We start from the raw sequence: 26,337 nt of genomic DNA on the forward strand, positions 1-26,337 counted from the left end.
TCACTCTCTTATTAAGCAAAATGTGAGACAAAATACACATTGGACCAATATATTGGACAGATGGAATACCATCCTTAACCCTTTAACCACCAGAGTCTCATGTATAAGACATTACATATCCAGCTCATTTCGCCACAGTCTGATAAATAAGACAAAGATCTGATTTGGTTTTTACAGCACATTTATAACTCCCGTAACTATGCCAACCTTACTCTGCATGGTACAATTACTGTTGGTGGTGACACAAGCACGCTTGATCAAAAATTGCTGGCGGTTAAAATGTTAAACTTTAGAATCTTTTATGAAAACAATGTCACATATTGTAGGTAAATTCAGATATATAATATGTACAGGAAAGAGGGAATTTTAAAACAACACAATTTATGTACCATGTTTTATTTCAACAACAACAATTTTAAATTGTATAATGTACAATTAAATTACACAATTTGTAAAAGCCACTAATTAAATCAACTTTACAAATGCATACATATTCATTTGACCGTCAGCGCTTTGTTCCCGCGAGTGCCGGCTCCTACGTCTAGTAAATCAACATAATCTGCTGTATGGCCACAAATTTCATTTATTCAGCATGTTAAAATGTTCTACATTTTGTTCAATCAACTAAATCACAAACAACTGAAGTATAATAGATGAATAAGTTTTTTTTTAATTACAATTCATTCATAGAAAGTGTATAGCACTGTCTCGGCACCACCTAGATAAGATAATCTTCTGCCAACATTTATTGATGTTAAAATCTGTTGGTATGTTATATTTCGATATTTACTAATTAGTAAATTGATTCTAATTCTATTATAGTCCATTTGTCTGAGACTGAATGTAGCTAATTATAAATTTTATTTATCAATATCATTAAATGCTCATTTTATCACTTAAACCTAGCAGCCACCTGTACAAACTTATAAAATATAAAAAATGAATTCTTTGAAAATACACATGCACATAATCTTTTCCACTATTGTATATTATGCTTCCCCACATCCATCTCATACAACTAAATTATAAATAAGAACACATATTAGCTGCTTACATACTGAACATAAACTTAGAATAAAAATGGCATCTAGTAATTATTAAGTGTTAGGAACTTTTTGTAAATCACTAATCACAAAATTCATTTGAAACAGAACTTGCTTGGTTTTATACAAAACTTACATTAGTTTTAAGTCAGTTGGGGCAAGTGCGCCTACTCTAGGTACAAACGCAAATAAGGGGCTTTCCATCATGACTAAAGTAAGGACGCTAAGCACGGAGAATTCCGTACATTGACCCGCCTGTTCCTATTTGTATCTGAGCGAGCGGGAAACCAATATAACTAAGCGTGTGCGATATAGATAGGAAATGGCAGGTAAATGTACTAAATTCTTAGTTTCTAGAGAATGGTTGGCTCTACGGCCTCTTACCATTTATTTACAGTTGCAACTATTACAGGCCCAGTTGTTAGTATCGGCGTACTCGCCCCAGTTGACCTCAATTATAATAGACAACTAAACTAATAGGTGTACTTTTGCTGAATCAAACATTTGTGTTGTCAGATTTACAAGATAGCGCTGACATTAAAGCCTTCTTAGATTGTCATATTCATTTTGTTAGTTTATTCCCATTTGTCCCCGCCCCACGTGACCGCTGCCGTACATGAGGCGGGGACAGATGGGAATTATTCATAGTTACTATTACTATTTAAGCGTATTATGACTTGTTTTAATTTTTGGATATTTTTCAATGAAATAAATTGTACATTATCTTTAAATATGAATGCACTTATTGTTATCTGTTCCCGGTGGGAACAGATGGGAATACACCATTTTATAGGATTTCACACATCTATTAGTTTAGCTTACTGTATTTTATTGTTAATATTGTATCATCCACTCTAAAAGAGGCCTCAGGGCGCATATTGCTACTTGCATCTCAATGTCAAGCGTTCATCGCCTTAAAGACCCTTTTCCTGCGGATCGACACTTGCTGTGGTATGTCAGTGAGTCGATCAAAATACGTGTGGCGGAAGTAGCACCCTTGAGCAGTGAACACTGTGGCGCCCGTGAGGGCCTAACTCGTCGGTTGAGTGTATTGTTTTTACAGAACAGGACTGAATTGCTTAAATATTTTACTTATAGACTTGATGTCAGCAGAAGTAGCCTACTTACCTACTGCTATACTATCCGCGAACCAAACTGAGGACCGAGGTCACATCACTATCTCTTTCGCTCTTACCATGACATCGTAAGCGTGAATGAGAAGTTTTACGACCCCGGTCATCGGTTTGGTTTGCAGATAGTGTAGTGGGGCAGTAAAAAAATGAGTCTATTCTTTTACAATGCGTTTGCGTGCTCAAACTGTCAAATTAATATTTTGACAACTAATTTAGAGGCGATATAAAAAAAATAACTATCTGGTTACATTAACCACTATTAAATTAAAGTAAGATTTCCCCTTTTTAGCACTAGCGCATAAAAAAACGGAGTCTCTTTCTATAGTATGTATCTTTAGGTATTTAAATAAATCATAAATCATTTATTTGCGTGAAAAGGGTACAGTTACAGATGTTCACGTTTGATTCTAATTCTATAAAACTAAACAAACAATTTGAACATTTTCGGGTAGTTATAACATTTATTGGTTAACCAACCAAATACAAAACCGCTTGGATCTCTCACTGAACGACCTGACTTTAACCTACATTATTTGATCACGTAATGTTTTCATCTATTTTCAACTGGCTTACCATTTGAGGGTAGAATTTGTTTACTTTTATTTAGATACCTAAAGATACAGACTAGTAAATCCATGTGTGAGGGACAATGCATCGGTGTATTCCCATTTGTCCCCGCCCCATACATGACGCCGGGATAAATGGGAATGATTTATATGAAAACAACTATTTCCACTTGTACCCGGCGGGGACAAATGGGAATACACCAGCACGGCGGTATCGGTAAATGCTAGCTTGACTATCTAAAGCGTTCAGTCATTAGCATTACAATAAAATGCATCACAAAGCGCAAAAATACATCTTATGGCTCTAGAAATAAGATTGTGTTATTTACAGGTATATATAATTATTTTAGCGCGCTTCGTGGTGCAAGACACTGCATGTGACTGCACGAGTGCACATTAAGCATACCTACATTGTCAGCGATCAGAATATGTAGCATTATTTTGATTTAAAGTTTATGAATCTTATTTATCGCTTCTCTATTGATGCCTTTATATTTAATTAAGTAAGTAAATATTCTTTATTGCACCAATAATTATACATTTATTTCTGACAGTATTAAATTCATATATTTAATCAATTTCTTTATTTTGAACTTTACTGCATATATACCAATATAAAGGTAAAAAAAAAAACAGAATGTATAGTGCCAACTATACAAAGATTATAGTTTACCCTACGTTATTTGTCCCGTGTCCATAAGCTACGTATTCTGACTCCTGTTAGCGCAGTGCGGTTATCATGTATGACGTAGCACCAGATATTCGTAATAACTAGGGCTATTTCCACAACTTTGCTCGTAACATTTTGTCGTTTATCGCGTGGATAAAATATTCGTCAACTTACTTGCGGTCAATAATTTGTACCTTATCACTTATATTTGTCATTAAAGGATGGTTTTTATACGTTTGATTTTTCATTTAAACACATACAGAATAAGTCGACATTTAAAATAATAATATAACTTCATAATTGTCAAGATTTCGTTTTCATTTTTGGCGCAAGCTTTGATCGCTGACTGTACTTTACTTTCAACAGGGAACTAGTACTCATCGAGACAATTCTAACAAACCCAAACAAAATTAAGTTGCATTGTTTTATCACAGAGTTCCTATGGCCACCTCCTGCCTCCATCATCAGATCAGCTCGATGGTACCATAATATTGCATTGTCACCCGACTTACAGCAACGACTTAAGCAAATTTTCAGCTCCATCGGACACCGGGAAGTGGGGCAAAAATAACTTGCAAAATTTGACCAGTATTAAATATAAGGTCTGGCTAGCCAAAATTTGTTGACAGATATTTCGTTGTTGTATCACCAATTGTCTATGATTTAAAAAAAAGCCAAAAGACAGTTGTCAATTTATGTCATTCATTCAAATTGTTTGCGGTTTATAAGGGGTTTATTTTAAATAATATTAATAATTTCTATACTGAGTGAGGTTCGCAAACTATTATTCAAGCTCGTAAATAATTACGACAATGTGCGAAGTCGACGTGTAGCGTTATATAACGAAAAACTGCAATGTTTACAACTCCTAACCAAATGTAAACAAATTAGGAGGTTGGTGCTCTATAAATATTTCGATACTTTAAGTACTATTTCTAACATTTGCCTATTACTTTGATTAAGTACGTGAATTTATTAATGCCTGAATCTCATAAATAGGACAAGTGTATAAAGAAACGGATAAACTAAACGTTCTGAAAAATATCTATAAAATCTAAATATTGGAACGTAAACATATGTGTTTGTCGTTGACTGTACTTTAAATAGTGGTAGAAATTATGTGAGCTGACTTTGAGTGCACGTAAACGTTTATTTAACTTATTTCCTTAGGTACCTTACTTGTGCACAGAATATTAAAAATATTGTCTAGTATCAAAACTATAATTCCTACTACACAAAGTGTGACCAGCCCAAGATTTTTTGAGTTTCCCGCCAAAAATTTAGGTAAAATTTCAGTAGCCAGACTCTAGTTACATACTCGTACATTGCAAGTTATATAAAAGCTTGTAAAACATCACAATCACGAGTCCTCATTGAATTCAGAAGTAGCAAAAACTAACTGAAGAACAGCCCTTGCTATATGAAGGACTGAGAACTGATTTCCTGATACAACAGCCTTTTTTAGTAAATAAAAAAAAACAGGAAATTCTTAACACAAACTGACCAAGCCCCACAGTAAGGCTCAAGAAGGCTTGTGTTGTGTAATATCTGAAGTTGTGGAACGTCGCCCCAGTTAAGTCAGAGGGCCTATCGCGAACCACGTCCGACGAGTTGCCTCTCTGTCGCACTTGTAAATTAGTACGTAAGTGTGACAGGGAGGGCAATACGTCGCACGTGGTTCGCGGTAAGCCCACAGGTGTCCGACCGACGGCGACACAGCTACACGCGATCGACTGTATTCTCGAGCAAAAAATGTATATAAAATATTGACGTTAAGCACGAAGAATATCGAACACTGAACCGCCTGTTCCTATCTCTATCGCACGCGAGTAATTATATTGCTTTCCCGCTCGCACAGTGGCATTGACCGCCGGCATATAGGCGGGACAGCAATATAATTACGCGCGAGCAATAGAGATAGGAACAGGCGGGTCGATGTACGAAATTCTTCCTGTTTATCGTCCATACTAAAGAGTATCAGCGGAAAGAGAAGAGTCGTGGTAAAAGGGACCCAATACATTCTATGGCTCCTTCTCTTTCCGCACATACTCTACTGTATGAATAAAAGAGATGCAAATATTTAATCAATGATCGCTGACTAACAACGTCTTTTTTCTAAAATAAAACACTCACCCGCGAAAACTTGTAGTTTATCGTCGCGGGTCGGACGTCTGTCTAAGACATATTTGAACGCGTACCTACATTACATGTAGGTGTATAATGTAATGTATATATTACATGTATATATCCGCAGTCAACATCAGTTCGGCCGCGAGGGCCATGTCACGAGTCGACTAGTGGTTATCCTAGCGTTGAATAGCGTCCCATGTGGCGCGCCTTCCTGGAATACACACATTGTTAAACTATAACCTAGAAAACTTAGCAAACGTAACTTAGCATACCTTTGTTAAATTGTGTCCTTTTCTAACAAATACAAATGTCAAAATGTCGGATAAGGACAAACAATTATGTCGATTATCAAGGGCTTGTTAGACTTGACAAGGATATTCATTATTCCTGCATTCGTATGTAGTAGGGCTATTAAAATAACACAAATCCAGATATTTATTAAAATACTCTCTCTGGCTATAGCTAGGGTATACTCTAATCCAATAGGGTATATATTAATATTGCATAGGAGGTTGCACCTCCTAATAGGAGGTGCAACTGGTGTAAGTAAGCATTAGAAGGAACTTGAGAGGAGGTGACACGTCTATTAATTGAAAAACGCTTTTTAAAAATCAGTAAGTAACTATTACTTATGAAAGCAGAAGAATATAAATGATCGTATTAGATTCATAATTGTTACATATTTGCCGTAACTTATTTTTAAAATGCGTTTTTCAATTAAAAGACACATCAAGATTGTTTACCATATTTCTAATGCTAAAAAAAAGAACTATAATATGTAATAAACACAATATAATGTAATATGTTGTTACCTGTGTGTCACCGGCGCTCCTGCGTCGCTCCCACGTACACGGACACTATGGAGTCCTTCGAGCCCACGCCCAGCGCGCATCTATATAACATACACTCATGTTACATATACACTCTAAGGCCCACTTGCACCATCCCACTAACCCGCGGTTAAGCGGTTAAACCGTTAACCTAGTGTCAAATTGTACTGGTAACCATGGCAACCCCAGGTTTAACCAGTCAACCCCGGGTTAGTGGGATGGTGCAAGTGGCCCTAATAAGATTATTTAAATTAGGTACATATGATCCTACTCTTAGTGCGGGAAACAGCACTTTTCTTGCGTATGTCAAAAGTTTAAAGGGCAATACTGTAAAACATTGTATGATACACTTGCGAATAACGAATTCGCAACTAGTGTCGATTTAAAATACTGCCTTCGGTCGTGTTTTAATTAATCGCCACTCGTTTCGAATTTCCTCTTTTCCGTACTTGTATCGTAAATAACTATTTCTCCCTTATAAGCGCTTGCACACGGCGCATGTAGATAGTTACATCACGGGCGCGGTGGTATCTTGCAAACACAGTATTATTTACTCGCGTTCTGTACACGGCTCAAGTAACCTACTTGTATATATAGTTCGTTTTTTTTAGCATTCTAATGCTAAAAAAAACGAACTATATATACAAACGAACTATATGTACTTATTTCTAAATAAGGTAAACAATCTTGATGTGTCTTGTAATTGAAAAACACATTTTAAAAATAAGTTACGGCAAATATGTAACAATTATGAATATAATACGATCATTTATATTCTTCTGCTTTCATAAGTAATAGTTATTGATTTTTAAAAAGCGTTTTTCAATTAAAAGACATGTCAAGATCGCTTACCTTCTTGCAACTTCTTTCTAATGCTAAAAAAACGAACTATAGTAACAATAATTAAGTAACAATTCGTAAATCTTACTGTATGGTTTATGGTTAGATAAAGTTTCGCTGTTAGTACTAACTGCTGACACCTTTACTTGTCGCGCAAATCAGGGGGGTTAGTAGCGTGGCGTGGAGGTTGCGCGCATATAACTAACCTTAACGGGTGGAAGGCGAGGCAGCACACCGGGCCGATGCGAGTGCCCATGCCCATGAAGCCCTCGTGCGATTTGATGGTGTTGAGCGCGTTGCCGCTCAAGTCGTATAAGCTGATCGACTGGTTCACAGAACCGCTGGAACAATATGAGTAGGTATAGTCAGACCGTAAAAAATCTGCAGCGATTTTGATAGCCCACGCAGTGCAAGTGTCATTTTAAACGTCAAACTTCTATGGAATTATGACGTATACATAACACTTACACTGCGTGGGCTATCAAATCCGCTGCAGACTTTGTTTAGTGCGACTATATGTGAAAATTATTGTCTATGTTCATTGGCTACGAGGAAACTTATCATCATAGCAGGCTATCGAAGGGATAGGCTTATGCTATCAACCCCAGGGGGTTTAACCCTCGCTTCTTACTGACTCGATATCGGGATCAGCAAAATGAGTCAAAAATACATACAGTTGTTTATTCGAGGGGATTTCAGGCGTTACAATAGTATTTTATACAATCTTGATATAATAGCGAACTTTTCAGTCTAGTACCGTGTTTAGACCAGCTTGCTGAGTGGCCTAATTTAGGTACGAGTTTGAAGACATCAACGTACTTCGTATTCATTAAATAGTAGCGCGTTGATGATGTTTGTTCTATCCTTTGGCGGCACGTGATTGGTCGAATTCATTTTAGTTGACTGAAGCGTTTCGTAAGAAGTCATTATACATATTTGAATTGCGAGTCCATAGTGAAAAGTATGTAATTACAGTTTGGTACCGAAATCTTAATTGAACCATTAAAGTCGAAAGTAGAAAATAGTTATTTACAGTACATATCGTCCTATTTTCCCACACTATCGCATAAAATAGCACTTTTCGTGCGTATGTCAAAAGTTAAAGGGCCATATGTACTGTAAAACGTTGTACGATACACGTGCGAATACGTAATTCGCAACTCGTGTCGATTTAAAACTAACCCTTCGGCTGTGTTTTAATTTATCGCCACTAGTTTCAAATTTCTCTTTTCAGCTCTTGTATCGTAAATAATTATTACGAGTATGTGTGAAAAGTAGTCCATAAGTATTACCACGCGATGAGGTCCAGCAAGGGGTGCACGTCGACGGCGGCGAGCGGGCCGGGCGCGCGGACGGTCTCTATAGCTTCCATCTTCCGCGTGTCGTAGATGCGGATCTCGCCGTTCATACTGACCCACAGACATTAGGTATTATGCAGTTACAATTTACATATATTCAATCACAAGTACAAATATTTAACTGTCCATCGATGGATCTTATGCCTTTTGTAATAAGGTTTACGGAATGTCAGTTAACAGTGTGGGCGATACAGACACGTAAACGTATTCAAAATTTTACTTATCATAGTCATTATTTTGTGATTCGAATTAATAGGGATTTTACAATCGATTTAGGTGAAGAAAACCTTCAAAACGACCACCTATATAAGGAAATGTACACATTATTTTTTCTAATCAGTTGGCAATCGTGCTCACTTAAATGTTGTGTTATTCCAAACACAGCGCATATTTCGGACGCGGGGGTGCCACAGAGTGTTCCACATTTACCAGTCGCAAATGCGGTCCAATAATGGGCAAGTTCGAAATGGCAGCCGTTTTTTCACGTTTCGCCTACAAATGTTAGTATCTATACTGACCAGCCGGCGATCAGCTTGTGAGTGTTGGTCCGGGGCACGGCGCAGAGCACGGGGGCTCGATGATGCTGCAGGGTGAGCGCGGCGGCGGCGGCGGCGCGGGAGTCCCAGGCGCGCACGGAGCCGTCGGCGAAGCCCGCCACCAGCGACCACGCGTCGCTAGCGCCGCGCCACAGGGACGTCGCCGCGCTCTCGCTGCCTGCGACATTCATTTACTCTTAGAAAACTTCCTAGCAGGATAATGTAACTGATGTACTCGGTTGATCTAACGGTGTGCATTACGTTGCGAGATTTGATCGATGGATTTAATTAGTTGCATCCACTTAGGGCGGGTCGCCCCGCCCACGCTCGACAGACCGATCGACATCGCTCGATATGAAAATACCCATACGATAAAATTTTGCGAACACTTTAACGATGACCGACAGAGAACGGTCGGTTTGGTGCGACCGACCCTCAGCCGGCAAATATCTAAAATCTTGAGTAGAGTCCGTAAAATTATCTAACAGATCGGAAACTCTTTCTGAAACGTCAAAACATTTTTTTTACTAAAAAGCTTGTAAGAGTTACGAGGAAAGTGAAGTCCCTAGGAACACATACAGATATAATAATGTTAAGAGAAATGCACAGTTGCACCAACCACAATTAGCAAACTGCACACCAATAATTATTTTCGCCATCGTAACTAATAATCAAAGTGCAATTAAAATTCACACGATTGTGGTGCTACTTACCATATATCAGACTGTTAACGATTACCTGTATTTATGTCCGCTTCTAGTAACTCGGTGCTAGCGTCCCACAGCCGTATGGTGCTGGACAGGCCGGCCAGCGCGAGCGAGCGGCGCCGCGCGCACCAGCGCAACAATACGGGGGGCGGAGGGGGGCTGTAGGCGGGCACTCCCGCCACCCCGGACGAACCGAGGGTGTCTGTGAAACATACACATTCATGTTTAACACAAACAGTTGAATACTGTAGTGTGCACCATATACGACACGCACTACAATATTAAACTTTATGTGTCATGGCGACCCTGCCCGGATCGCCATGCGAGGTGGGACGTAAAGACAAACACTATCTCAGGAGTATAGGTTTATTCTGATATATGATACTTTTGCTAGGGTATATACATATAGGGTACGTGTGAGAGTGTGCGTGTCATATATGGTGCACACTACAATATGGACCTAGAATACCTAGATATAAAGTTTGCTAAAAACTCCTTCAGAGTGCTTACACTAACATCTGAAGTAATCTTACTCAACGCACACATACACAACATAATTCGATACCGTTGGTGAGGTAATTATGCAGTGGTTATCAAGTAGAAAATCGAGATTAGAATTTACCTTGAGACTAAATGTAGTTACGGTATTTAATTTTTACTTTTGTAGGTGCTTTGTGTAGGTTGTAGGTGGTACTTTTACACCTAATTATAAAACTAAAATCTAAATATTGTAACGAATATGTTTTATCGGCATCCCCTCAAGTACCCAAATAAATGAGTTGATAAGATAAGACAAAAGGCAGTGGTTTGTGTAGAAGTCACAAGACTCATAACCTAAACATAAATTATAAGTAGATATTTAAAAATATGAAAGTAGCTAAGTGTCGAAGTTTGTCACCTCAAATTGACGGTAATTTTGCATTAAATTAAATTTACAGTAAATTTCCATTGTATTAATTAATCTGTTAACGATGTATCAATATTAACGATTAATAATGATGTTGTAAACATTAAAGATAATCAACTGGACTTGATTAACCTAAATGAATATTCCATTACTTCTTATTTATTTATTTAATCTTTATTGCACAAAAGAAAAATCTTATAGTACAAAAGGCGGACTTAATGCCATAAGGCATTCTCTACCAGTCAACCTTAAGGCTAAGCAGAGAGATTGTGAGCGGTGCTATAATTACAACAGCAAAAACGAACAATAAATTACGTATAACATATTAATTACCTATACAAATATACTATACGCATATACTATAATATATATACATATATATGTATGTATGTATATATATATATATATATATATATATATATCTTATCTTAGTTCTTTTAATAAAAATAAGAGAGAAATATCCACATGAAAACCATTAATTTTAGGTTGAAGTAGACGCGAGTGATAGTAGCTCCTAAGCGCGCGCGTGCGAAGCAGGCCCCGTAGACAACATGCCAATCGCGAACGCTCCGTAGCGATCGAAACGCAACTGTCACTGTCGCACTAATTTGAAAGAGTGATAGAGAGACACAAAGCGTTTCGTTGTCGAAGCGATAGGAATTGTCACCTTGACTATAGTTCGTTTTTTTTAGCATTAGAAATAAGGTAAACAATCTTTATGTGTCTTTTAATTGAAAAACACATGTTTGAAAATAAGTTACGGCAAATATGTAACAATTATGAATATAATACGATCAGTTATATTCTTCTGACATGAATATATTCAATTTAATTAAATGTGTTACAGTAAATGAGCAAATAATAAATAATAATAAGGAATTAATCAAAAATAGCATGATAGAATAGGGACATATGGAAATGTGTTATTATTTAAATTGTATGTGTTTGTATGTTATATTTATTAGCGAGAAATAAAAGGCTTTTTTATTTTATTTTATTTTTATTTATATTCTTCTGCTTTCATAGTAACAGTTACTGATTTTTAAAAAGCGTTTTTCAATTAAAGACATGTCAAGATCGCTTACCTTCTTTCAAGTTCTTTCTAATGGTCAAAAAACGAAGTATAGTCCGGCAGATGCGAAGGGTTAGTAATGGGTATGTGGATGAACTCACGGTCCCGCGGCGGCGGCGCGGCGCGCTCCTCCGCGGACAGGAACTGTTCCGACACCAGCTGCGCCAGACCTGCGCACACGCACCCGTCACGCCTCACGCACACAATACCAATCATAATGCACATGTCACATATATATAGATAATAGATATATACTCTCTTTGCATTATGATGATACTTCTGATTGTTTACCTATAATGCAAAACTTAATTCAAGACCAAAAAAAGTAAGAATGTTGCCACTTTTTACTAGCGCGTCTTGTATTTATGTAAAAATAAGTAACTAAAAGTATGTACTTTTTTAAATCGTAGGAATAAAATTACTAATACTTACGTAAATTATCTTAGCGTGATTATTTATCAAAAGGAATTTACTATTTTACAAACAAATTATTGCAGTGGCAACATTGTCTTATTTTTTTGGTCTTGAATTACATTTTGCAGTTTAGTAATAACCAGGAACACCCAAAAATATCATCAAAATGCCGAATCACTTCGTCAAAAACGAAATAGAAAGTAGGGAGACAAAAACGCTTTGATATTGACCCAATTGCGTTTGTCTCAGTAAGTTTTGATGTGTAGTGATAGGGTAAGCATACAGAGACTGCAAGAAATATTACAATTGGAAACATTTCATGCGCGGTATTTCTGTCCACAAAGGAACGCTCCTCTGTGGACAGAGACTGCGGTCAGCCCCACTCACAAACGCACGATAGCATGATATGATGGACGTAAAAATGTTAGTTTACGATTATGAGCATACATCGGGGTTTTCGGTGCGGGAATGATGTCGTGTATTTATAACTTTGTTTATTGTAAAATAATTACCAAACTATGAATTAAACGTAGATAGTAAGGTCCAAATGTGCTTAGAAATGTTAAATTAGTATAGTTTTTTTACAGTTTTTTTACCTGTTATTCGGCTAGTTTAAAACATTCCCGCACCGAAAACCTCGATGTATGATTATGAGGAATGCCTAGTTTTTTAGAGAAGCGTGGACATCTCACGGTGGAGACAATGAAGTAGATGATAGACTTTACATTTATTCCGTGAATGACGAGACAGATAATCCATGCAGTATAGACTTATGTTGTCCAAAACCTATGATGACGGGCGTAGGCTACACCAGTCAGTTACGCTTCCAGTTCTCTTTACTTTCCTTATCTTTGTCATAATTTCAGTCCGCGCGGATGAACCGACTCCCAATTAGGTGTCGTCCAGAGGAATATGAACCTTACTGCCCTGTAATAGAGTACGTACTGTATAGAGGCTGCGCGGGGGGCGGGCGGTAGTCGGCGGCGGGCCGCACGTCCAGCGCGCGCCACGCCGACACTAGCGCCGGCTCCATACTGCTGCCCGTTGGCCTGGACACACAAATATATGTGACGTTCCACTGGTAAAGGTACCGTATGGCGCTTAGGCTATTATTAAAGACACTTCAATACTAATGCGGCGCTACGCGACGTAAGTGCCGACCGCCATAAGGTACCTTTACCCGTGGAACGTGACATATACACATATTATCATCGATAAAATGCAAAACGAAAGGCTCGTCTCCGACTGAGGAGAAAAATGCTCGACTGACTAATCATTATTTAGTTCGTTTTTTTTAGCATTAGAAAAAGACTAAGCGATCTGGACGTGTCTTTTAAAACAAAAACGCTTTTTTTAAATCAGTAACTATTACTTGTGAAAGCAAAAGAATGTAAATAATCGTATATGATTCATAATTGTCACATATTTGCCATGACTAAATTTTTCAAAAGTGTTTGTCAATAAAAAGACACGTTAAGATAGTTTACCTTTTTATCTAATGCTATAAAAACGAACTATAACTTTCTGGTACCGAGCTCCATTGACACCTAGAGAAACTTAGAATGCAACTGCAACATCATCACTGTGATTTTTGAATCAATCAGTATGGAGACACTCCTGACTTCGGGCAAACTCGGCTCCGTTCGGCTCAGCATTGTTCCGAGCAATTATTAGGACTGGCACAACTTGACGTCCCTTTGCGTGCACGACCACAGATAAGATAATTACTTGAATTTTGACAACCCTAAAGAGCCGAAAGAGATAGTGCCATAAGTTAGAAAGGGATATCATGATTCGACCCTGAATCGCTGTCAAACTTCGGATTTGTAGGATGTGTCCTTTCTGTACGGTAGTCCTATGACTTATTCTGTGATAAAATGTAGAATCAGTTATGTTCAGTTCACCTATAGATGGCGACATGTCCCTGATGGCTGGCGACGGCGAGCAGCGCCCTCTCGTGCGCGTTGAGGTAGGAGAGCGCGGTGACGCGGCCCCATGTGTTACCTATAGATGGCGACGTGTCCCTGATGGCTGGCGACGGCGAGCAGCGCCCTCTCGTGCGCGTTGAGGTAGGCGAGCGCGGTGACGCGGCCCCATGTGTTACCTATAGATGGCGACGTGTCCCTGGTGGCTGGCGACGGCGAGCAGCGCCCTCTCGTGCGCGTTGAGGTAGGCGAGCGCGGTGACGCGGCCCCATGTGTTACCTATAGATGGCGACGTGTCCCTGGTGGCTGGCGACGGCGAGCAGCGCCCTCTCGTGCGCGTTGAGGTAGGCGAGCGCGGTGACGCGGCCCCATGTGTTACCTATAGATGGCGACGTGTCCCTGGTGGCTGGCGACGGCGAGCAGCGCCCTCTCGTGCGCGTTGAGGTAGGCGAGCGCGGTGACGCGGCCCCATGTGTTACCTATAGATGGCGACGTGTCCCTGGTGGCTGGCGACGGCGAGCAGCGCCCTCTCGTGCGCGTTGAGGTAGGCGAGCGCGGTGACGCGGCCCCATGTGTTACCTATAGATGGCGACGTGTCCCTGGTGGCTGGCGACGGCGAGCAGCGCCCTCTCGTGCGCGTTGAGGTAGGCGAGCGCGGTGACGCGGCCCCATGTGTTACCTATAGATGGCGACGTGTCCCTGATGGCTGGCGACGGCGAGCAGCGCCCTCTCGTGCGCGTTGAGGTAGGCGAGCGCGGTGACGCGGCCCCATGTGTTACCTATAGATGGCGACGTGTCCCTGGTGGCTGGCGACGGCGAGCAGCGCCCTCTCGTGCGCGTTGAGGTAGGCGAGCGCGGTGACGCGGCCCCATGTGTTACCTATAGATGGCGACGTGTCCCTGGTGGCTGGCGACGGCGAGCAGCGCCCTCTCGTGCGCGTTGAGGTAGGCGAGCGCGGTGACGCGGCCCCATGTGTTACCTATAGATGGCGACGTGTCCCTGATGGCTGGCGACGGCGAGCAGCGCCCTCTCGTGCGCGTTGAGGTAGGCGAGCGCGGTGACGCGGCCCCATGTGTTACCTATAGATGGCGACGTGTCCCTGATGGCTGGCGACGGCGAGCAGCGCCCTCTCGTGCGCGTTGAGGTAGGCGAGCGCGGTGACGCGGCCCCATGTGTTACCTATAGATGGCGACGTGTCCCTGATGGCTGGCGACGGCGAGCAGCGCCCTCTCGTGCGCGTTGAGGTAGGCGAGCGCGGTGACGCGGCCCCATGTGTTACCTATAGATGGCGACGTGTCCCTGATGGCTGGCGACGGCGAGCAGCGCCCTCTCGTGCGCGTTGAGGTAGGCGAGCGCGGTGACGCGGCCCCATGTGTTACCTATAGATGGCGACGTGTCCCTGATGGCTGGCGACGGCGAGCAGCGCCCTCTCGTGCGCGTTGAGGTAGGCGAGCGCGGTGACGCGGCCCCACGCCTTGCGCCACGCGCCCACGCACAGCTTGGCCGCGGTGCCCCAGTCCCAGATCCTGGAAACCATACACCTAGTATTACATAGACGAGCTATACGCGTGCCTCCGTGAGGGACAAAACATACGCAAAGCGACAATATTAAAAACACGTTTTAACATTCCTGACAACATACCGAAAACAATCTACGCGGTGAACGTGTATATTCGTTCACAGAATCTACGTAATTCGGTCGGGTTATTTGTTACCCACCATAAACCATACTACATTTTTGGTGGGGAACAAACAAAAAGTGAGACTGTGAGAAGGACAAGCAATAATACCGCTTTCTCTGCTAGTCCTACAGAAATTTCCATAAGTGCATCTCGTTCGGTCGTGTGGTCCCTCCCCCGTGTCATCTCTATATTATTGTACCTCTATGCTGTAAACAAACGTACAAATGTCATGACCTTCTTCTTCCTCGCTTTATCCCTGCATTTTGCCGCGGCTCATTCCCATGAGAGTCCGCTTGACAACTAATCCCATGACTTGACGTAAGCACTAGTTTTTACGAAAGCGACTGCCATCTGACCAAGGCCTGTTCACTTCCTAAGAAAGTTATGTCCCCAAATAATTGCGCATGTGTGCGCCTGAAGCTTCTATGTGTGCGTTGGCCTCCGAGAAAAAGTTGCGAGTAATAAAAATAAAAACATTTTTCTACAGCAACATTGCTCCCAACTCTGATTTAAATTATCACGAATTTTATACATAATTAATCATAAAACGGGACTTAAAATGCTTAAAACTTAATTACACGCGATTACGTTTTATAATGAATATTTGCTTCCAACTGTCTTTATCAATGTTCATAAAATATATGGAGGGTAGGTACGACTACCCACCATAATAAAAAAATATATTTGTCAATGACTCTGTCCAACTGCTGTGGTTAAAGTTCATAACGAACATTTTATTTATTAAATCTTTAAATAATAAATACAACGTAGCGGTACAACCACTTAAGACTGTAAGTCTGTACCTACATAGATTACAGCAATGCACATAGAAAATGTGCTAAATGCGGAGCAATGGCTGTTGAAGCAGCCAGAGTGAAATTTATACAGCTTTAGTGGGTTCAGAAGGAACCGAGTCATAACGCATCTAGAAAGCGTATTAATTAACCGTGAAGAAATGTATGAATACAAGTTAGAAATCTGTGTAAAATGCCGTGTGTAAAGTGTAGTGTATCTTGTGTGTAAAGTGTAATAGGTAGGCATGCCTAATGTTATTTGTATAATACTGAAAACTTTGTGAATGCGCTTTATTAATGTATATTTTTATTAAGTTGTCAGGGTTTAATTTTCAGTGTATATTTCTATATGTAAAACATAATACAATGTTATAAACATAAATATGCCTTTTATTTAAATCAATAGATAATACCACAAACAAGGGGTAATATTTGCATCTTTCATATATTTCGTGATATGAAGATAACAAATATGTTTATCAACATAATTACTATATACCTATAATACCAATACCCGCCAGGCTAAACCGGTTGTTAACTTTAGTTCCATTGGTACACATCGAGGGCGCCAGTAGTATAAACGTATAAACGGTTGGGGACATTTTTTTGTATGGAGTTACCGTTCTTCTCCTAGTGAGTATTATATTCTTTGCATCTGACCTTCCAGAGGGGAAACTAGGCCTTATTGTGATTAGTCCGGTTTCCTCACGACGTTTTCCTTCACCGAAAAGCGACTGGCAAATATCAAATGATATTTCGTACATAAGTTCCGAAAAACTCATTGGTACGAGCCGGGGTTTGAACCCGCGATTTCCGGATTGAAAATCGTGCAATTATTTCATGCAACCGATGATGCCAAAAATGCAGGGGTGCGCGGGACGAGGTAAGCGAAGTCCCGTGCCGTAATTGGTCCGTTCAAAGACACTTTCGACTCGAACATGGAGTAAAATTACCGTATGTGTGGCATAGGGGCTAGCGCGACTATGCTCAGTCTGGAAGATGTTTTGTCTGTGACATGACATGTTCATTCAAATTATTACACATGGGCAACCGTCATACATTCGAAAGACATGTAATTGTATTAAGTTAGTTATTAACGCTGGTTAATGCCTTTTTCGTGTTCACTACTACGGGAATAAAGGTCTACCTATGTTCAGCACTTGCATGATGATAGGCAATTAGGCACTTACCCGAAATTGTCCTTGAAAGCTAGTGCAATGTGCTGCTCGTAGGGGTGGAAGAGTATGACTCCCGGCGGCAACTGACATCGCGAGTGGAAGGCCTGCGTCTCTAACCGCGGCACTTTTGATCCCACCAACGCTGAAAAAAAATTATAATAAAAATTCCATGCCATTTTTTTGATATGTCGTATTTTTATGTCTTTGGACGCAGAGTTGAAGTGAGTTAAAAACTTACAAATGTAATTTCGTTCGCTGTGATGCGCTCGCGACCCCGCGTCCTGTTCCGCTCCCGCTCACACGTCCGCTCGAGCGAACAGCGTGTGCCACCTTTATGTAGGTTATAGGGTATAATACCATATGTTACTAGTAAACTCTTTACGCTCATCTTAACGCAAGAACGCCATTCTGGCCGCTGAGAAGCAAGCTCCTCCCATTTGTCAGGTGGTATACCGCAGGCAGTTAGGTGGCGCTTAAGCACGTAGGTGCTGCCCACCTTGCTTCCGTTTACCAGCTGATAACTGGGAGTAGAAAACGGCTTTCGGTAGTCTGCAATCACTCATACGCCAAACATACCCACACCATCATAGCTGACTTTGACGACGCTCGTCTCATTGACCTTGATGCGAAACGTCAGATCCGTAAATCCCGGCCGAAACCCTCCTATAATTATACTTATAATAGTTCTGGTCAACGTTACTGCCCCACCTGCGATAGAGTTTTTAAAAGTAAGTTTGGCTTTGCCAGCCATATCAGAGCTCACGCTCGTAATTAACTAGGGTCGCCGTTGCCGATTACGGCATGGATAACTAGATATATACTAGTGGACTATTACCTTTGGCTTCGTTCCTCAGGCTCCTGTTCCGCTGGTAGCGCCACACCCTGGCGTGGTGCGCGCGCGACTCCACGTCCGGCTCCGCGCCCGCGCCCGCCTCCGCGTCCGCTCGAGCGAACAGCGTGTGCGCCCACTCCACGAATTGCGTCGACACTATTGGTTTCTTTGACTGTTGACCTGTGGGAAAACGTGCGTTTAGTTTTTACGAAACTTAGTTAGGCAAATATATTATAAAGTAAAGTCAGGACCGGAACAAGTGGCGTACTAGAAGAGAGGCCTATGCTCAGCAGTGGGCGATAAATGGCTAATATTATGATGACGATTATTATTAAGTTTCCACCTGTTTCGTCTCTAGAAAATAAGGGGCTTTGTGAAACAGAAAAAGTATAATATATATTTTTTTTATGAAATTAAGACGAAGGTAGGATGAAATAGCACATAATACAATAATTCAATGTATACTCAATACAAGCATTGTTTTTGGCTCGAAATATATACTTAACATTTTCAAAATAATTATGCTTCTAACAGAAAACTAGGAAAGAATAAAAATTCCCAACAAGTCCGATATTTTGGTATATGAATAGTTATTCATACGACTATTTGCACCGAGTGACCGCACTCCCGTACAAATTTTAAGGTCTTCTATGTCTGTTTGTGTTTTCATACGTGCGTATGTAAAGGTGTGCATTTAGCGAGTGGCCTAATAGTAACATAGTACTCACTAGAAGTAGATGAGACGGAGTCCCGCTCGCGGCTCGCCATGGAGTCCTCCGAGATGGTGCTCGGCAGCCCGCCGCGCCCGCGCCGGCTGTCTACACACACACACACACGTTACCACACGCACACTACTAGTTCAGCGACTACTTTTTATGTTTGCTTTTTGAAAACCGTTGCCACGCTACGTATTAGGGATGTTGCGAATATTCGCATCCGCATCCGCAGAACATCAGTACAGGAACGTCTTAGCGTCGGTGGCGGCGTAAGTGCTAGGCAATTTCGTCATTACCTATAAACGAAAACGTCTAGACCCAGAAAAGTCGGCCAAGTTTATTAAATATAATGCACCTATATTGTTGCTCAAATACTAAACCTTTCGTTATTTTTAAATAAAAAATACTAAAATTTAATATTTGACGTTTTTTAAGTACCAAATCTTGTCATCCGCGTGAGCCTTTAAATATCCGCATCTTGACAAAAAATCTGCATCCGCAACATCCCTGCTACGTGCTCACGCAAATATCTACATATTTACAGCTGATAACTTGATTAGCATACACACACGACAAACTTCGCATCATTTGAGTATTTGAACCGTCTTAAGCACAGTTGCCATCAGATATATCGGAGAGGCCAAGTTGAAGCATCTCGGCAGGTCTGATATATCTGTTCGCGACTGTACATTCGTGGTCACAATAAGGATGCCATGTGAGTGAAGTGTATTGACAAGTCAAATCGTTTTATTTTTAACTTTGGTTTATTATTTAAAAAAAAAACAGAAGCTTACATGTAGCAATTAGTACAATAATCGATGTAAGGATATCTGACCTTGAATTTAGGCACTCATTTATTTCCGGCTTTCCTTCAGGGTGATAGGCGATAGCTAGTGTAACCATCGCTTTCGGTTGGAAACCGCCGGACGGAAGCCGTGGCCTCGGGCGCCCTGTACACTCCGTCCGTCACAAATGAACTACGAGCGATCGGGTTGAGCTGGAACGAGGCCAGAAGGGTCGCTGAAGATAGGAAGGCGTGGCGCGAGCTTGTGAAGGCCCTTTGCACCTCTGGGGTGCCGTAGGACGACAACAACAGTGTAAGGAAGGACAACAACAACAACAGGGGTCGACCTCGCTGGCCTCTAGAAAAAGCGTCACACGAGCCTTGCAGATACATACCTTTGTTTATGATGCTGATGATGATGATGATCCTTCCGGCCGATTTCGACCATGGCGACCACTTCGACTCCTAGTTAGCTCGGCGCTCGTGCGCCCGAATATGGCTGACGTGGCCGATCTTGGAGGTGAACCCCCGCGCACATTGAGGGCACGTGAGAACACCGGCCACATAGTGGTAGTGAATGGAAGCAGGCTGGCGCGCTTTCAGCTCATCGCGCTTAGCGTCGAGGTCAACTTTACACCCCACTACTCAGCAGACAGCAGAAGTCGCGGGTGGGACCGGGCGGCCTAGGCCCCGGAGACCCTGGCAGTCCCGCCACCGGCAACTCTACTTTCATAAGGGCCAGTTGCACCAACCACATTTGACAGACCGATCAACATCAGCCGGCGCGCCCCAGCGCTTTACTATGAAACTTTCCATACATAAAAAATTAGCGAACTCTTAGGGTCTTAGGGTCGACCCTTAGGGTCGGTTGCATCAAACTGTTCGTATCGTTAAAGAGTTCGCTAATTTTTTATGTATGGAAAGTTTCATAGTAAAGTGCCGGGGCGCGCCGGCTGACGTTGATCAGTCTGTCAAATGTGGTTGGTGCAACTGGCCCTTAGACGTCACGATAAAATACCTTCCCGTCGTAACGGGAACATTCCACGAACGGTAGACCGTTTGTCCCGTACGGTCAGCAGCAGAAGTCGCTAAGCGGGCCAGGTGTTCAAAATGATCTAGACGCGACTTTATTGTTAAGAAGAAGAAGAAGAAGAAGAAGAAGAAGGACTGTACAAACACGAATTTTCAGCAGATTTGCAGGTATTATGTAGTTTTCTCCGATCGCCATCGCAAAGCGCAAAGTGGACGCGTTCACATTATTTATACTATATCGGGTGGCACTCACAGTGCGCGGGCTGGCGGGGGTCGCGCGGGCTGACGGCGGGGCGCAGGTTGGGGGAGGGGGGGAGGCTGGAGGAGCCGCCCGAGCCGTGCGCGCCCAGCCCGCGCGGGTCCATGTCCCGGGACACGTTATCCAGCTGAAAATAAAATAACACCTATCATTTCTATATATGGGGTCGAAAAGTGCTCGAGTGGAGATCACGGACTAGCAAGCGCAGCGTAGGACGCCCACCCACAAGATGGACGGACGACCTTGTTAAGGCCGCCGGAAGACGCTGGATGCGGGTCGCTTCCAACCGGTACGAATGGAGGTCCAAGGGGGAGGCCTATGTTCAGCAGTGGACGTCTTATGGCTGAGATGATGATGATGATAATTTCTATTCTTCTTTTCAGCTTTCGTCGACCAAAGTAGAAAGCCTTGGTGTAGGCCTCCTTCAAACCCCTCCATTTTTCCGTATTCAAGGCAGTTTTGATCCGGTTGCTGCCCGCCACTTTCTTGATGTCTTCTGCATCTGGGGCTTTCCTCTTGGTCTTTTTATTTTACTTCCCCTGTTAGTACGTTCGCCCACACTGTTAACTGAACATTGGTGGACTTTATGTGTTTTTTAATAAGGTTCACCGATGTACGGTTAGCAGTGTCGCTGTTAGTATGTATGTATGTTAGTTAGTGAATGTGGGTCAGGTGTACCTGGTTGGAGATGTAGTTGATGATGTCGGTGGCCATCTGCGAGACCTGCGGGTGGGGCTCCTTCGACATCGATATTAGGGTGTTCCACAGCTTCATGTACACCGATCCGAACCCTGGATACAAAAAACACAATAATACAGGGTGAAATATTAACCACCAGGCATATCTGCGTGGTGACTTTAACTTTTATTATAGGACTAATGCTGAAATCGCAAAAAAAAAGCGGTGACTTCTATGGGACATCCAAATTAGTTTCTCTGAAAACTTCCACAGCCGGAGCGTTCGCGGGGGGAAGTGGTGGAACTCGAACATCGGGGCCTCTGGCACGGGCGGGGCCTCCCCGGAGCCTACGTCCCTGTAGCGCCGGGTCCCGGGTCCCGGGGCCCGCGACACTCACCGATGGTGGGCAGCGCCTGCTGCGCGCGGCGCGGCGCGGGCGCCAGGCCGCGGCCGCCCGCCACCAGCGCGTCCTGCCCCGCGTCCACGGGGCCGCCGACGCCGGAGTGCGGAGCCCTAGCGGCAAACATGAAGTTAAACTTGTTCACAACTATTCTACTTCGGAAGCCGTGTGACTCGAGTTTTTTTATCTTTATTATAGTATCGTAATTAGCGAACGGACTTTTGATACGGGCCATTTCAATATATAGTATATACAGGATGATTCGGGAGACGTGAGCAGGACTAACACTGCGCATTTCGTAAATTATAAGCAACTGTTTCCTATCAGTATTAGTGAGGTTAACGTTAATTTTCTAGTCGTGTTGAAAAAAAAGTTATTAATTTATTTACGACATGGATGGTCACCCTAACATTAGAATACTAAACTACCGATATTCTGTGTCAAATTGAATGTCATCACTGTCATCACGGTCTGGTTACTTTTGAAAACTCGTATCTCACTCAGGTTTGACATTTTATTTTCTTCGTAAAAGAGGTTTTATGTTTATTAATTAGGTCTTGGAGGGTGACCATAATTGTAGAGAATTAAATTTACACTCACCAAAAAGTTGAAAAATAGGAAAAAGTGTGGTTGTTTCACCTAAATACAACGGTGATCGATCAATTATCAGTTACTGAGTGTGCAGGATTAGTCCTGCTCACGTCTCATGAATCACCCTGTATAGACCGCGAGCCAGGAGCAAATATCGTCAGTCATCGTCTCCCGCTTGATACTGCGTCAGATGACAGTGGAAAGACCGTCAGCTGATCACATGAATATATATATATATTATTATACATTTAAAAAAACCTTAGCCAGTTGTATAGCAGTGGAGACCGTCAGCTATTTATATAAACATGTAAAAAATACGCGCCTGCCATTTATGTCCGCAAATCCGTAAGGCGTATATTGAAACGCCTGATGAAATACTACAGGCAAAGTTTCATGATTGAGTTATTACTAAAAATAAAAAGGTAAAGCGCTAATTTTTTTACATGTTTATGCAAGTAGCTGACGGTCTTTCCACCGTTATAGAACCGGCTGACGGTTTTTTTTTTATTTATTATTATAAATAAAAAAAACCGTCAGCCGGTCTAAACAGATCAGATCAGAGCAGATCTAAACTATTATCTGACAAAGTATCAAACAACATTTATTTTATTTTTTACATGTTTCAGTGGCTGCCATTCCTTAACCCACCAACGGAGTGGTAGCTGACGTCCATGAGGATTCATCATACATAGCCGTTAACCACTGTACGAGTTATCACCCTGGAGGCAATTGGTCATGGAAATCTGTTCCTGGCTCGCGGTCCAATAAATCTTTATTTTTTGGCAATCGTTGTAACATCCTACCGTTTAGCTTGCCATTAAACAAAACTTACCAAAATAGGCAAAATGCAACTTAGACAAAAATAAATAAACACTACAATAGAATGGAAAGCCTTTTCATAGGCATTTAAACAACTACATATACCAGATAATACACTCGATATTGGGGTAAAATAAATAACTACTTGATAAACTTACCTGTCACTTTTCCTCATCCTTTCCTGGATATAAACTGCGATGAAATGCTGCTCGAATATTAGAACCAGCCATTGAAGGGCTGTAAAGAAAAATCATCATAGTTATCGAAATAATTATGGATGTGGATTTTAACACTGTATCTACTAGCGTAGTCGATAGTTAACTTACCTATTACGGCTCGGTCACGACATCGAGCGACTTGCGACGGCGGGAGCGATAACCATAGGTTGGAGCGTGACACTGCGATCGGACCTTTCGTTCCAACCTATGGTTATCGCTCCCGCCGTCGCAAGTCGCTCGATGTCGTGGCTATGTATAGCTGCGCGATTTACAGAACGACCTATTCTTGGTCTTGTTTATCAATTAGAACCCACACTAACGCTTCATGCTACAGGCTCGTGTGTACATACCGTGCAGAGTTTCAGCTCGCACTAGCGGACTGGCGTCGTGAGGGAGGGCCCGAGCAAGTTCGGCCCCGACTTGCTGGTCCAGCGCGTTGGCGTGCTCGGTGCGCGGCCAGCAGCCCCCGGCCGCCACGAACGTGCCCAGCGCGAATGCGCACGCTGCCCGCACCTAGGAACAAATATCAAGTTTATTATTTAACAATCCTTCATAGAAAATTCCAATGGAACCTTAAATATATATGAAAATTATGGCGAGATTCGTTCGCACTTTTATACCGATATAATTTTACTTTTCGACTGTCGTTTGTCGATACATTTTGTCATCTCGGTTGATAGCTGAACGTACTTCGGGATGTGGTTCCCGTAGCAATGGATACAGTTTCTCATGCGCTAGATCTCGCACGCCGGCCCAGCGCGCCGCGTCGCAGCCGCGCCACAGCCGCCCGAGGCAGATGCACGCCCACTGCCGCAGCAGCCACGACGGGTCCGACAGCTGCTCGAGGCATATTGAGATCATGGAGCCCTGGGAACAAAACAACTGTTTAATTATCCAATGTACAACTTTTAACTCAAACAATTTCCAAACCTTAGAGGCTTTTATTACTACGCCTAAAATAGGTTACATGGCGACCCTGTCAATTGTATTCTTATTTGTTTACCTGTTGTGCCGCCTCTTGCCCGGCGGGGTAGTTGTCCACGATCCCGGCCAGAACGTATGCTGCCAACGTTCGGTGCTCGCTCTGTAATGGACGAACATGTTACAAACTGAAACATTTTTGGTGGCCTATGACCCCTCATGGGGCCACCAAAAACTTGGTGTGTACATTTATATGGACCATTTTTTTTTGTGGCGGTGTAGTTAATTTTAACAGTTCATCTAAAAAAATTGCATATGGATAAAGGTTTAAAACTACCCTATACTATATGTATAGTAACAAGTATATGAATAAAAATTATTCAATAACTAAGGTTTATGGGCACACTCACGTCAACGGTAGAATCTGCCAGGATCGACAGGAAATATTTGTGCCCCTTTGCGTTCACCAGGTCCACTTGGCAACTCTGAAACAAAGATAAATACAGTCCAAAATAAGCAATTTTTGAAGGACGTGGGGGTTGAACTGGTAGCCTAGTAGCTTGCGGCTTCTAAACCAGAACTTAAGGGTTCGAAACCAGGCTCGTAGGAAATATACGGACTATTCCCAAAAAGGTTTAGTGTCCCTTCTAGATTTTTAAAGCTAGACGACAGTTGCTTGCCCGTCAAAACGCCGGGACAACAATAAGAAGAAGTAAAAACTGTTTATTTCCAACTAAATTGAAGGTAATAAATACCTCGTTCGAAACAAGCAGCAGTTGCTAACCGTATGATAATTGGCAATCAATTCGCAGTCAAGTACCACTCACCGGATCCACGGCTATGATCTTGGCCCAGATGTACACCATGGAGGCCCGCAGCTCGTGCGCGGAGGCCTGCAGCAGCTTGAGCATGTAGGGGAAGATGCCCACGTGGAGCACGGCGCGCACGGCGGAGGGCCCGAGAGCCAGGAACCGGCAGAGGATCTGCAGCGCGCGCACGCGGTGCAGCGTGCTCAGCAGCACCTGCAGCACCATGGGCAGCTGGTCGGGGGGAGGCCGGGACCAGTGCCCGCCGTTCAGGGAGTTGGCTGTAATCAAATATCTAATTATATCAAGCTCTCTTTAGAATTTATCGATTTCTTGCATAAATTTTCTAGATTTTTTTTATGAATAAAGGTAATACGCTGGTTTGTTTTCAACTTCGGTTCCTGGAGGGCTTGGTGACCTTTTCTGTAGTATATAACAACTATACAATACAAATACAAATCCTCTTTATTGCCCCACCTCAATAAAACATTTACAG

General features: G+C 42.3%; 1 protein-coding gene across 1 annotated transcript in view; it reads right to left on the reverse strand.

Moving 5' to 3' along the window:
* Nucleotides 1-380: 380 nt before the first annotated feature.
* Nucleotides 381-26,337, reverse strand: part of LOC134667112 (regulatory-associated protein of mTOR) — a 37,688-nt gene continuing 11,731 nt past the window's right edge. The window contains exons 9-29 of the mRNA XM_063524395.1: nt 25,863-26,122; nt 25,446-25,520; nt 25,118-25,198; nt 24,805-24,981; nt 24,465-24,627; nt 24,055-24,133; nt 22,484-22,599; nt 22,087-22,199; nt 21,403-21,535; nt 19,346-19,435; nt 18,621-18,797; nt 17,798-17,927; nt 15,511-15,657; nt 13,152-13,255; nt 11,894-11,962; nt 9,845-10,015; nt 9,089-9,284; nt 8,505-8,621; nt 7,419-7,553; nt 6,355-6,434; nt 381-5,753 (exon numbers count right to left, since the gene is read on the reverse strand). Of these exons, the coding sequence (XP_063380465.1) occupies nt 6,362-6,434; nt 7,419-7,553; nt 8,505-8,621; nt 9,089-9,284; nt 9,845-10,015; nt 11,894-11,962; nt 13,152-13,255; nt 15,511-15,657; nt 17,798-17,927; nt 18,621-18,797; nt 19,346-19,435; nt 21,403-21,535; nt 22,087-22,199; nt 22,484-22,599; nt 24,055-24,133; nt 24,465-24,627; nt 24,805-24,981; nt 25,118-25,198; nt 25,446-25,520; nt 25,863-26,122 (2,606 nt within the window). The 3' untranslated portion in view covers nt 381-5,753; nt 6,355-6,361. The remainder of the gene's footprint in view (nt 5,754-6,354; nt 6,435-7,418; nt 7,554-8,504; nt 8,622-9,088; nt 9,285-9,844; nt 10,016-11,893; nt 11,963-13,151; nt 13,256-15,510; nt 15,658-17,797; nt 17,928-18,620; nt 18,798-19,345; nt 19,436-21,402; nt 21,536-22,086; nt 22,200-22,483; nt 22,600-24,054; nt 24,134-24,464; nt 24,628-24,804; nt 24,982-25,117; nt 25,199-25,445; nt 25,521-25,862; nt 26,123-26,337) is intronic.

This window comes from Cydia fagiglandana, chromosome 9 (genome assembly GCF_963556715.1).
Source record: "Cydia fagiglandana chromosome 9, ilCydFagi1.1, whole genome shotgun sequence".
NCBI lineage: Eukaryota > Metazoa > Arthropoda > Insecta > Lepidoptera > Tortricidae > Cydia > Cydia fagiglandana.